Source organism: Nicotiana sylvestris, chromosome 1, assembly GCF_000393655.2.
Source record: "Nicotiana sylvestris chromosome 1, ASM39365v2, whole genome shotgun sequence".
In the NCBI taxonomy this organism is placed as follows: domain Eukaryota; kingdom Viridiplantae; phylum Streptophyta; class Magnoliopsida; order Solanales; family Solanaceae; genus Nicotiana; species Nicotiana sylvestris.
In genome coordinates this window covers 137399261-137413368 of record NC_091057.1, presented here as the reverse complement: position 1 = coordinate 137413368, position 14108 = coordinate 137399261, and the positions used below count along the sequence as shown (strand labels likewise).

The following is a 14108-nucleotide window of genomic DNA, read 5'->3' as shown; positions in this document are numbered from 1 at the left end:
CCAAGGCTGTTTACAAGAGTGCAACGAAGCCTTCCCATAAGGTGCTATTTGAATTTATCATCAAAAATGTTCTGCCTAGGCAGGAGAGGATGCACATTGCAAACTTCATAGACTTGGTTATGATGGAGTGTGTAGACAGTGGGAAGCAGATAAATTGGCATGTGTTTATAGTCCAACTTCTTGATAAGGTTATTAATGGTACCGAGTCTATGTTTTGAGGCCTTAAAAGCCTCCTTTTATCTTACCTCAATTTTTGTACGCGGTCCGGGCGTATATCCGGGACGCTTTTATGTGAAAATTTGATGAAAATGCTAATTTGGCCTGTAAAATTGAATTTAAGTTGACTTCGGTCAATATTTTAGGTAAACGGACCCGAACCTGTAATTTGACAGTCCCAGAGGGTCCGTAGAAAAATATGGGACTTGGGCGTATGCCCGAAATTGAATTCCGAGGTCCCAAGCCCGAGAAATGAATTTTTGAAGAAAATCATTTAACTGAAATTATAAGAGTTTTTGGAAATTTAAATGTATTTGAAATTGATGGTATCAGGCCCATATCTTGGTTCCGGATCCCGGAACAGGTCTTATATGGTATTTAGGTTGAGCCCGTATCTTGAGATTCTTCTTTGATTTTGATGCTAAATTCGTTGTTAAAGGTGTTAATTTGGTGATTTGATCGCACGAGTAAGTCCATATGATGTTTTTGAGTTAGGGTGCATGTTTGGTTTGGAGCCCCGAGGGCTCGGGTGAGCTTTGGATAGGCCATGGGATATTTTTACACTTAGAAAAGTTGCAAGTTCTGTTGTCTCAGGTGCTCAGTAATTTTGTTCTTCACGAACACGGAGCTCAGGACGCGAATGCAAAGCTTTGGGGGGAGTTACCCTTCGCGAACGCTTTCAGGCTTATGCAAACACATAGGGTTAGTGGCCCCGGGGGAGAAGTCCAAATTGTTCTACGCGAACGCGCCCACTTGACCGCGAACGCGAAGGATTGAGGAGCAAAAGCTCCGCGAACGCGAGTCGTTCAACGCGAACGCGAAGGCCATCTAGGACTGACCCATCGCGAACGCGATGAAGGCCTGCCCAGTCATTTTAAAATGAACAAAAAATCGGGCAGAACCTATTTACTCCATATTTTTGAACTCCCAATGCCTAGAGGTAATTTTCTTCACACAAATTCATCCCCAAAGTATTGGTAATCAATGATAAACCTTACTCTTTCAATTACCCAACTATTTTCATCACTCTTTAATCAAAAATTAAGAGTTTTCATGGTAGAAATTGGGAATTTGGGTAGAGTTAGGGCTTTTTGAATAATTGGAATTTAGACTTCATTTTGGGGTCGGATTTCGAAACTAATTGCATATTTGGGCTCGTGGGTGAATGGGTGATCAGGTTTTGGTTCGAACCTCGAGTTTTGACCAAGCAAGCCCGGGGTCGATTTTTGGCTTTTTGGGAAGAATGATAGAAAATCTATAATTAAATATTGGGTATGAATTCTTTAGCATTTATTGATGTTGTTAAATTAATTTGGACTAGATACGAGTAATTTGGAGGTGAATTCTAAAGGAAAAGCGGTGTATGAGGCTTGAGTTGGCCGTGAAAGTTCGAGGTAAGTGTTTGGTCTAACCTTAGCTTGAGGGAATAGGTATTGTGCTTTATTTGTTATGTGCTAATGTAGTGTACGACATATAGGTGTAGTGACGAGTATCTATACGTCGTTGTCAAGCATGCCCATGAGTCTTAAATTGTAATCGTTGTGTTCTTAATAAGTACTACAAATGCCTAAGTTGTTGATTCTCCGTGTTGGGCAAGAATTATGATTGTTATCGTGATATTTGCTTATTGTTGAGTATTAGTTCTAGTTGAGGTTTCATCTGTGAAGTTAAATGTTGGTACAAGTTTGGTTATATTTGATTCCCTTGCCGGTACGTATTTCACTCTTACTGTTGGTTCCCTTGCTGGGATGTGTTTAATCTCATTGTTCATTCCCTTGCCGGAATATTGTTGTTTCCTTCTTGTTCCCTTGCCGGGATTCTTTTGTGATTGATGTTGAATTATATATTGGGATCATGTTGTACGCCGCAACAATATTATATGGGATCGGGTTGCACGCCGCAACTTGGAGTAATAAGGGAGGATAGGAGGGATCGGGTTGCACGCCGCAACAGTGATTTATGATTGAATTTTGTTGCACGCCGCAACAGTGATAAATGATTTGGATCGGGTTGCACGCCGCAACAGAGTTATATATTTGGATCGGGTTTTGCGCCGCAACAATAAAGAAAAAAAGTGGATATTGATTTATTACTGTTTCCTTATTCTACTGATGTGAACTTTAAAATATTCTTTATGTTTTCTCCTGTGTTACTGTTGGTACTGGATATTCCCCCGCAGCATGTTTCCTTTCCCATCTTTAATTGCTAGTTTCTGTTATTATTACTTGCCGTATATGCTTTAAAATGCACAAGTTTATTTGGTAGTCTTGTCCTAGCCTCCTCACTATTTCGTCGAGGTTAGGCTCGACACTTACCAGCACATGGGGTCAGTTGTGCTAAAACTACACGCTGCACTGTGTGCAGATCTCGATATCGGAGCTTTTGGACCTTAAAATGGTTGCTGCCTTCAGTCCAGCGGAGATCCGAGGTAGCCCTGCAGACGTCCGCAGGCCTTAGCGTCCCCGTCCATCTTTATATTCTGTTTTCATTTATTTTAGAGACAGATTGTATCTTTCTTTCCAGACAACTGTTTATAGTATTCGTAGATGGTCCGTGATATTGTGACACCAGTTTTGGGTAGAGATGTATTTTTGAATGTTTCATACTAGTATTTGGCTAAGTTATCAGATTTCGTCTTTCGCATTTCTTTTATTATTATTATTATTATTATTATTATTATTATTATTATTATTATTATTATTATTATTATTATTATTATTATTATTATTATTCCGTTGTTAATCGCATGTTGATTTAAAATTGCTAAAAGGTTAAGGAAAAAAGGGTAATAAGATATATAATACTCGGTTTGCCTAGCTTTTACGAGTATGCGTCATCACGACTCCCGAGGGTTTGATGTCCGGGTCGTGACAGGTTCATTCTTACTACTGTGCTTGCTCATTTTAAGGTGCCTTTGAAGAAGTGGGAGCTAGCTACAAGCAAAGAACACTTTGGCACAAAAAACTCTGATTGCTTGTGACTATGAGATTCTTGCCGCTCCTAATGAACCTGGTTCATCCAAAAAGACACCCATCACTAGCAAGGTCAGAGTCTTGGTACAGGAGAGTGAGGCAAAGAAAGCTGAGATAGAAAGGCTGAAGACACGGTTGACAGAGGTAGAATCTGAGAGAGATGTTCTCAGAACCGTACTTGCAAGGGAAAAGAAGAAGAATGATGTAATTCTTCAAGACATGCTGAAACTTCTCCAAGCAAATAACCCACCCCTACCTCTTCCAAGCCTTGAACCCTAGCCTAGTGTAGTTCCTTCAATGACCCCATTTGGGATGTTTCTTTTATTGTTGTTTGCTCATGTTTTCAGTATTTTTTTCTTTTTATGCATTGTGGTAGAATCATATCAACTTTCAATGAAATTAACGAAATCTGTTGGTTTTTGCTCTAACTGTTTGATTTTATTTCTTTGTTGGATGAAATTCTTAGCTTGATCAATGATGATTAATCCATGATTGCATTTGGGATAGCCCCAGTGGCAATGAGTAAGCTTTATAATCTAGGTTCTGCACATTGTTATGCAACTTTTCGATGACGCCAAAAGGGAGAAAATAAATAGGTTGTGCTTTAAACAAGTGATATTTATAACCTAATAAACCTGGTCCTTGATGATAAGTGATAAAAAGGAAAAAATATTTCTAATATTGTGTTGATGTTGAGCTGAGTTTGAACAGGGCCTAAGCGTATGAAAAACACATAGTTTGTCATCATCAAAAAGGAGGAATTTATTGGCCCACGTAAAGGTTAGTTTTGAAGACTAACAAAGGAACTCATGCATGAACCAGGTCCTTCCCTGTTGAGCACAGTTACAGACAGATTTGAGCATGTGGGATGCACGTGAAGGAGATAAACCTAACTTGACAGAATTGATATCTCATGATCCTGATCGAAAAGATTGCATAATTGATAAGGAGAAGGACTCCTTACTCAAAGAAAACACTGTTCAAGATAGGGAAGGAGTTAGAGGTGGAGATCAACTAGAACTCTTCCATTAAGGAGTGTAGCATAAGAATTCGAGTTAATCTTTATTTACTAACTCCATAAATATCAATGTTGTTCTCTTTTACAGGGTACACACAAACGCAAAAGTTAAACCGGAATTGAGAGCAAAATTGCAAGGCATTTTGCAAGCAATTCGTGTGAGATTCAAGTGTGCAAACCTAAAGCTGCATGAACCAGATAGAAGAACCAGTTCCAAGTGTCTATCTTTTATTCTAGTTCAATTGTAGTCGGTGTTTTTATATGGTGCCTTTCAGCTTTATCTAGAGGCAATTGTAATAGGTACTCAGAGTATTCAAGTTAGAGTTAACTTGAAGTTATCGCAACAGTCAGAGGTTGTGTGCTACAACGGGATTAGAGTTAGTCCTAGGTTTACAAAAGAGTTTTTGTAAATGCAATTTTTGGCTGAGTGATTTTAGTGGAGAGTTTGGGAAAATTCTCCTAGAAAGTAGGTCGTGGTTTTTTCACCTTTTAAGCCAGATGTTTTCCATTTCTGCAATAGTAGGTTAAGGAACACTTAGAAGAACCAGGTCCTTCTATAATCAGTTTAAGCAAAAAATTGGACACCACACAAATCCCCCCCCCCCTCTTGTGTGGTATTGAAGTATAAAACATCACACTCGTTGTTTGGTACCTACAATGGGGCTCGGCTAAATCAGAATTCATGTAAGAAAGTACTACATTGGGGGTAAAGTGCTCCCTAAAAAAGACGATTTCATACCCATAACTCGAACCTCAGACCTCTAGTTAAGGACGAAGGAGTACTTACCATTCCACCGCAACTCTTATAGGTTCATTCAAAATTATTATTCCCTTCTTCCTATGATCAGAATATTGTGATTTGAATTCATACTATAATTAAAACGACCAAATAACTGAAAATAAGAAGGAGGTCAATTTCAGACGAATAGCGAAGAGAGGCAAAACGAGTGATTCATTTGGATCAACGAATTTTTCAACTCGGAAACTGAGAAGCAATGAAGTGTCGCTCTAATATTAAACAACATAAACTTTCAGTTTGAAATGAAAGAAATGGTAAAGTTTGTTTAAAGTATACTGAATCAGTAAGTTTACTTTTCCCGTCAAGAACTAACATAATATTATCAAAATCTAAACCAAACGGTAAGTCGGTGTAATATTTCTACAAGTAGATATCTTTTTTCGAAACACTCTTGTTGATTGTCGTCATTGCGAGTGTAATTGTTTCCACACTTTGAACTAATTAAGGGACGCAACGATAAGATGATTGTCTATCCTATTTTGTAAAATTTAGCTATCATGATGCACGAGCGGCGAAATTCCTCTCCAATGTCTTTTAGTTTATTTTTCTGATTTTTTTTCGTGAGAAGATGCTAATATTTCAGTAAATACTTACTCATATTCAATATTTACGTCAACTGAAATAATTTTATTATAATAATTAAAGTGAAATTGCATTAACTAATTATAATTAAGTGATAATTTTTTGTATAAAAAATAATACATCTTATATTCATTAGTTTATTATAATTCGGAATACGACTAATTTTTATTCCTCTACTACATTTTCACATCACCATTGAATACCATAAAGATCTTTTCACCCTTAGCAACTAATATGGATTGGACAAGACCACCATTATGTGCAGTGTCTATATTTATTTATTACAAGCAAATGAGCAATTCTTTTTCTAAAAACTAACGATCATAATTAAGGGCAATGTACGTATATTGATAATTTTCAATAAGCAGATACATAAAATTTTTGTTCATACAATAATTAGATCTAAAAGAAGTTGTAACATGTTGCAAACACGTGGTCAAAATATTTAATTTATGATATACAATTTGTTACAGCATTTATTCTACGTAAATTCAAGTAAGCTTTACTATTTCTCCCCCTACTTTATTAATCTTAATTTCCATGCATGTTGTTACTTCTTTTTAATCCTTTATCTTTTTGTACGTACTCTTCTCTTTTCTCAAATTTCTTTTCATTTCTTTTTTACCTTTCTTTTTTTGGTGTCTAAATTAGTATGCTATTTGCAATCTTTATCGAAGAAGAATGAACTTTAAACGAGTATTTGACAGTGCACATGCACGAGGAGGGGACAATGTACGATTTTACAATAATAAGTCCTTCAGTAGCAAGTTGGAGACATACTATGGAAAAGAAATTAATTGACACTCTTTTCTGGTTTTGAATTTAAAACAATGAAAAAGACAAGTATTTCTGAAATAAAAGCACATCAAACTATTGGATCTATCCTTAAATTTTATAGCTACTTCTCTTTTCTATCTGTGTGTATTATTATTGTGATAGTTGTGGACATAAATTTAATTAAATTTGCGCTTTTATTGCATATTGAATGGTTCAGCTATTCGAATTTACTTCCCAACTTCAGAAAAGATCACAAAAGATCCTTAATACTCTTATGTTATCTTCTTAAAATGTTAAGATTTTTTTTATATGGTCTCCTGTATCCGCTTTTGGATGCGACTAATTCATATTCGACCCATTGTAGGATTGGGTGGACTATCAAAGGTGACTCCATACTCAGAGTTCGAGCTCAAAAGTTCTCGTTAAGGATAAAGTAATATTAACTATTTTACCACAAGTTCCTTGACCGTACTTGTGGGTAGGGGTGAGCATCGGTCGGTTCGGTTATGAATATTATCCCGTTATCGGTTTACAAATATCATAACCCGATAACCAAACCGATAAGATATTGGTTATCGGTTATCGGTTAATGGGTTATCGATCATTATCGGTTCGGTTATTGATTTACCCGATAAGATAAAACAACTAAAACAGTTTCGCAATGTATAAAACTATTTCGCAATGTATAAAACAGTTTCGGTATAAAACTATTTTGCTAAAACAATTTTATAAGATTTGCAATGTATAAAACAGTTCGGTAAAATCAGAGTTCTTAAGATCTTCTTTGTTCAAATGATTAGCAGTAACTCTTTGTACATTGATATCTAATTATTTACTCTAGTACATAATTATGTATATAGATTAAAAAGTTTATTAGTTATGAAATACAAATTTTATAACAACTGACACGAGATAACTTTGTAACAGCTCAACAATTAAAGCACATGACAAATCTCACTTAAGCTTTCAAACAAACTAAGAAAAATCTAGAGCTAGAATGTTTTTAAACAAACTAAGAAAAAGATGAAAATGAAGCAACTAAAAACTTACACGAAGAGCAAGATGAAGTTGAAGAATGCGGCTGAGAAATACGACTGAAGAGTGAAGTGAAGATGCGACTGAAGAATCTGATGAATGAAGATGCGACTGGATCTAATCAATTTCTGGATCCATTGATTTGCTTCTTTAAGTTCTCATTTATGACTATTTCCCCTTATGCTGGCTGGCCCAAATTCAGACTTTAATATCTCACTTTACAAGTTCTTGCAGTAAATCGTTGGCAAATGTAAACTCAACATTAGCTCATCTATCCAAAAAAAAATATATATTTTTAACCGTTTTCCAAAAATAATAGCCCATAATATTAATATATATATATATATATATATATATATATAATTAATTTCGACGGACCCACTAATTTTGTTGTTTTCCCGAAATAAAAAAAGCATCGACTAATAACTTTTAGCCTTTGAAAATTTCGACTTATAAACTTTTTATAGTTGGACGTTTATCCTCGAGACATTGACTAATTGCATGTTTCATTAGTAGATAAGAATCCACACTCTTAGAATTAGTGGCCTTTAATTTGAGACTAAATCATTATTATTAAGCAATTAGGTCAAAAAGCAAAAAGACCTAATTGTTCAGCTGAAAAGTAAATTTTGTCTACTTCTAAATCATTTTTTGCTTGTGAAGGTCCACTTAATTAGGCCCTTCTTATATTAGTGCTCGTTGTGGACTGTAAATTTATATTATTATGAAGATAGTATTATAGGAGGTAAGCAAGAATTAGGATATACTTAAAAAGTCTAATTAATATTGAATCGATCGCTATCTTTACCCGTGAATATCACCAAGTATATTTTTCAGAACCTAATCATGCATAAATACTTTATAGATAAATGTATACGTTATTACTTCTCCCTCTCTTTATTATAAGTAAAATATTTCATTCAAACTTTGCTTTATGGGCTCAATATTTCCTTTTCGTTTTGAGTAGGTTGTCCCCCTTTCCAACTTGTTGGGTTTTACTTTATTTCTCCTTCTTTCTTTTTTCCAATCATAAAGATACATTTTGAAACTATTGGTCAGTCCAAATTAAATACATAAGAAATCCATAATGGAGGCTAAGTTGACACCTGTTTTATTTGCATATTAGGATCCAAATCAAAGAGACGAAACCTCAGAGATAAGGTGCATATATATATATATATATATATATATATATATATATATATATATATATAATAATAGTCTAATTTTTAGTGGAAGCTATTAAAGCAATTCCAGATAGATTTGAGTTCTCAGCATTGGCTTTACAGCTTAGAGCTTTATATTAGCTGACACTGCAATTTGCTTTCTAACATCATTCTATATTAATTGGATTCAAGCTCAGCATGCATCCCAAAAGTTAATAAAGATACAGCAGGAAAGGAAAAAAAAGAATATTATTTTACATAATAAAATAAATATCTATGGAAATTACTTAACATAATAAACAAATATTTATAAGTATTGAGCTCTAGAAGTTTTCTTTATGAAATTCAAACTTTGTGCCCGTCTTATGTGAAAAATCTTGAGATAAATGTCTTAGCTCTCCAACCAGACCTTGTGGACCACAGTAAAATACTCCTGTCAACACATAAGATTAAAAACCAGAATGTTAAACATGGAACACATTAACAATATTAATCAGAATTAACTATCATAAAAGATATTGTTAGAAAGCTAACCAATTCTTTGATCAGGATGATTAATGGTAACATGTTTGAAAACTTGGCGCCAATTTGGTCTAGCAAAATGAGTTTTGACCCTTGTCCCAGAGACAATGTCGACGCCACTTTTAGCTTGTTGGATTGATTGAAGCATTGTGATTAATGCAGACCGGGCATCGCCTTCTTCATAAACGCTGGTGCAGTAGTTGTGGAGCTCAATTAGACCTTCTTGATCGTTCTGAGAGACCTCATCCATCACACCCTTGAACCACTCGAACGAGCCTTGCTCGCGAGTTACCCAATAGAAGTAGGCTCGTTTAGTTGCAAAAGGACTTCTCTTAGTACCCTTAGTTCCACTCTCTATTACGCCATCTTCTATATCCTTTTGTTGCTTGATGTTATTGAGCACATCTTTTACTATGCTTATCAATGGGGTTGCCCCAATGCCAAGGCCTACTAAGAGGACTACGTCGTATTTTTTGTAATCTTGTGCTGGTGCTCCATAGGGACCATCAATCAAGAGCTTTGGCAATCTGTTATACATTGATTTGAATCAAAATGTGCATAGAGTTCAGGAAAAAAATCATTGAACACTTAGACATTTTAAACCTTTATTCCCTTACCTAGGCTTATAGTCGGCCTTCGCTATGTCTGCTCTTAGAAGGCCACTTTGATCACCAGTTGGAGGCTCACAAACCTAGATTTTGATCAGTACATTAATTTCCTAAAGAGTGTAAGTTTCTTAGAAAATGAAGTATTTGATGTGTTATTAATTCAATACCTTAGAGAAGAGAGTTTTGAGCTGAGATGTCCAATCGCCCACTGTTCGAATGTGCATGCTTAGGTAATCATCTCCTGGAGCTGAGGAGATGGTAAAAGGATGCCTGCAAAACAAAAAAGAGAGTATGATTTTAAAGGTAATACTCCAATTTGCACTAAGTTTTATGTTTCTCTCCCTCCTCCATCAACTTACCATTGGAATGAAGAAACATCGGAACAATTCACAAAGAAATACTGTCCACTTGTGTACTTAAATCCCTGAGGCTTAGACATGTGCACTGCCATTACATTTCCAGGGTATACAGCTACCTGAAAATTCAAATTTCAGATAAAGGCTCCATTCACATGTAATCAAACTAAGAATCTTAATGCTTCAAATAGTCTTAGGCTTTGGATGTACCTTCAAAATCCTCACTGTTTTGTATCCTGACCTAAATGCACGAAGCAGACGTTCACAAGCATATAGTATCATAGGCACCGCAATGTACATCCATGTCTGATCAATGTTTCAGAAAAGAAAGATATTAGATCAATTTTATGGCAAGACAAGGCATGATTAATTAGATATAATTTACTTAGTCAAGAACTTACTGTCTTCTTGTACCATTTCTTGGAGAGGTAGAGGAAGTATCCATGAATAATGAAGAGGACATAGACTATAACAAATAAGTGATGTGAGTACCAAAAAGCATTGAATCCAGTAAGTTTCTTGATTGTTGATGGGAGATTAAGTCGGTTCCTACGAAACCATGGTTGGGCTAGTATATAGGCTATGATCATAAGGACCACCATCACAACACCGGTCCATCCCTCCGTTCCTTTCACAAACCACCAGTAGTTATTTGGCCTTTCTTCTCCAAAAAATGGCTTCATTGGCTCGTATTCTTCATCCGTGGCATGTAATAGCCGAGGAAAATCACATGTTAAGTGTGAAATTGCATGTAGGCCTACACCAACTGCTATTCCAAATGCAATCACCTAAACAAGAAAACACAAAAATAAGTCATTTGAGTTTAAAGATTTTCTGTTTCTATTTCTGTTGAAGTCCTTATACCTTGTGGAAATTGATGTTATCATCAAAGGGAATTATTTTCCCAAGTTTGGTCCTACTTCTTAGCCAAGTTATGGTGTTTCTGCAAACTGGCAAAAGAACTAGTGCCATGTTAAATTTTGTTGTTTCAGCACCTCCTTTTGCTACAGAGACACAGTAGCCCATAACATCAAAGACAGCCCGCCGCTTATATTGAATAAATTTCCACGTAAAGAGTCCTGCACAGATTGACAGCCACAAAGCCATCACCCAAATCCTCTTCCAATTGTCCTCAATGAAATATTCCAGCCTTCTTTTGCATCTTTTTATGGGATTTCGCTCTTTCGTAGGCTTAAGCTTCTGACTGAGCATCTGACTCAGAACTCTGCTGTTTGTTGTGAGATTCGTCGAGTGGCTTGGAGCCTGAATAAGCAATGTCTCCAAGTTGTAAAGCTGCATCGGATACATGCACTTATTAGCTTATGTCCTTGTTTTAAGAGTTGTGTTATGTGAACTTTTGTTTTTACTGTCACGTTAGTTGACCTACAACATGTAACTCTTTACATCAAACCTGATTTGGTAACTTGGAAAACATAATTATATTCAGATACAACATGTTAAACTGCACGATTGTGTAGAAAATTCTTTACACCGTGAATATATATATAGCTTAAACTCTTGTTTTAAGTATGTTTTGGAGGATCGTTGTAGAGACAGAACGAACCTCAATGTATCCGACATTATCTGGATCTAATTCTTCCATGATAAGAGCTGCATACTCATCTGCATTCTGTTGGATTTTCGAGAGCTTATTTGCAGAAGCACTAAGACTGATGATCTATAAAACATTTGAACAAAGTATGAGTTTTGAGTTCTTCAGGTTTGTATAATTGCATGAATTAGTACAATAATCAGTTCCTTTTCTTTAGGGACTTACCTCTTTCACCTCTTCTTGAGTAATCCTCCCATCTGCATCTTTGTCCACCCTATTTTTTATCATGCCACAGTTAGTTATCAACAACATCGACGTGAGAACTTACAGTACAAGTTTTCCTATAGAGAACAGCAAGTTGTAATGGAACTTGTCCTGTTTTTTCTTTAACAATTTGTCAAAAATAGTTTTATCTGATAACAGAAGTTCGATTCAATTGTTGATTTTCAAACATAGTTTTTTGTTAAAACTGTTGGGATTTTAAGTATATGATATGCTTAAAATAAGGTGAATGGGAAATGGAGGGAAATAAAAAAATTTAAGTGAAATTTTAAGTTTCCCCCTGGCATTGTCCCATATTGGAAGAGGAAGAGGTTTTTTATGGGTATATAAGTAATTGCACTTCTTCTAACTTTTAAAGAGTTGAGAAGAAGGCAAGTCTCGCGCCGCCGTTTTTGTTTTTGTTATTTCATTTACATTTCTGTTTATGTTATTTTATTTTCTCCAAATTGTTTTACAAATACAGATTACTAACAAAAACTTAATTGGGAAATTCAATATGTAAAGAGTGATAAGATCTTACATGTCAAAGAAAGTTTGCAGCCGGGCATCAAAGCCAGTATCTGTTATTTGTTCCCAGAATTCGCGCAGCTCAGCCTTGGTCACTGCTGCAGATGTGATGCATCTCTTTCGAGCTAGAGCATCAAATAATTCTTCCGCAAACTCACTTGATTCCTTCATACCTGATTACATTGACAAAATGTTATACACATATTCTTACTATGTCAGCAGTTACTATTGAAGACAAAGCAGAAATAAATATGTAGTGTCTGAGTGTCACCATGTTCATTATCAAAAACAATTTTCATGTGCTTGGTCCAATAAATTAAAAGAATCAAACTCGCATGTGAGGACAGAAGTTTCAGCGGGAATATGATAGAGGTGGTCACACACTTCAACTGTTACAGTATTATTAGCAGTATAACAAATATTAGAGCGATTAATCCAAATGATAAGGTGGAAAGATATTTAACCAAAGTAGAAGAGCCATAGTAATGAACAAACCTATGCATTGACCAAACAATGATTTTGGGAGCATTCCATTAACAGCAAGTTGATCGAATCGTGTTTCAATCTCAGACCAGCCTTCAGTTCCCACATTCTTGTTCATGAACTGAAGTCCTCGTAGAGCACGAGCAGCACCAGATTTGCTCCTATCCATTTTGTGAAACTTGTTTGAAGAAGTCATCCTCTTAAGTTCCTTTGAGACTTGCCTTAGATGAAAAGAAAGCTGAGAGCCAAGTGTATTAGGCCTCTTTTCAAGCCTGCTAGCTAACAATGCTGATTCCTGATCAGCACCCTTAATGTTTTGAACCAAAACTGAATCGTCGCGAACATCAAGAGTGATCTCTACGTAGGATTCATCGTCGTTGAACCTTGAACTTCTCTTGCCACTAACTAATGGACCACTGAATCCTACACGCCTCGAGCCCCTAACACTGTCTGAATCACTTGTATTCTCTATATCCATTTTGATCTATATGCCGTGTTTCGTGTGTTTGAAAATGGAAATGATCGTAACTCGCACTGATCAGATGATCGATGACCCTTGTAATAACTAATAATGACCTATGTAAGAAAAGTGTGACTGTTCGTTTGATGCCTAATGCAATGAAAGAACTACTAGTAGCATTTAGTAGTTTTGTCAAATCAAGAATAACACATGAAGCACCTTGAACTTTTGACACCTACCTTGGACAATAGGAAATAAAATATATGGTCTTTCTGAGAAAGATGTAAATAACTTGATGATATTTGAGAAAAAGTACGAAGTAAATTTTGTAAGAGATGAATCAACCTTGAAAAAAAAAGGAAATTTATAAAAAATGTTTAAGACTATACGGTGAGAAACTCAAGAAGAATGGTGATGTATATATATACAGGGAAGGATGGCCTTAAATTAAAATGAGAAAAGAGAGAAGTCAGAGAGAAGAGAGTAAATCAGGGGGCGGATTTTCATTGTTTTTGAATTTAGTTGTGCTTGATTAATGTCCAGGTAGGTTGGGGTGTTGAGTATTTCTCATTTCTCTCTAACTTCCCAAACATAACGAACTCATGTGGTCAAACACCCTTTATATTTAATAATAAATTTGTTTTTCTTTTTTAGATGAAACTGGATGTAATAAGGTCAAAATTGAACGTGATAGTCCTATTCAAGAAGATATACATAAGTAAACTTTATCTAATCTTGGATGTAAAATGCTAAACTTTTTCCAAGTTCGTAGG

At 35.6% G+C, this 14108-nt stretch overlaps 1 protein-coding gene across 1 annotated transcript; it reads right to left on the bottom strand.

Annotated features, from left to right (window-relative positions):
- Positions 1-8799: 8799 nt before the first annotated feature.
- LOC104227658 (respiratory burst oxidase homolog protein B) lies at positions 8800-13817 on the bottom strand. The gene is made up of 12 exons (XM_009779940.2): positions 12888-13817; positions 12406-12565; positions 11829-11877; positions 11616-11729; positions 10916-11344; positions 10453-10839; positions 10262-10357; positions 10055-10170; positions 9863-9965; positions 9705-9778; positions 9100-9614; positions 8800-8998 (listed from the first exon to the last, which is right to left on the bottom strand). The coding sequence occupies exons 1-12, from the start codon at positions 13351-13353 to the stop codon at positions 8889-8891; spliced, it is 2619 nt and encodes an 872-aa protein (XP_009778242.1). The 5' UTR covers positions 13354-13817; the 3' UTR covers positions 8800-8888.
- Positions 13818-14108: the final 291 nt, after the last annotated feature.

Bases quoted from the DNA above. Each gene is read 5' to 3' on its own strand.
- LOC104227658 (XM_009779940.2), bottom strand. From the start codon at position 13,353: ATGGATATAGAGAATACAAGTGATTCAGACAGTGTTAGGGGCTCGAGG. The intron at 11,730-11,828 runs GTAAGTCCCTAA...AATGTTTTATAG, and splicing joins CTCAAGAAGAGGTGAAAGAG to ATCATCAGTCTTAGTGCTTC. The intron at 9,779-9,862 runs GTATTGAATTAA...ATCAAAATCTAG, and splicing joins TCAAAACTCTCTTCTCTAAG to GTTTGTGAGCCTCCAACTGG.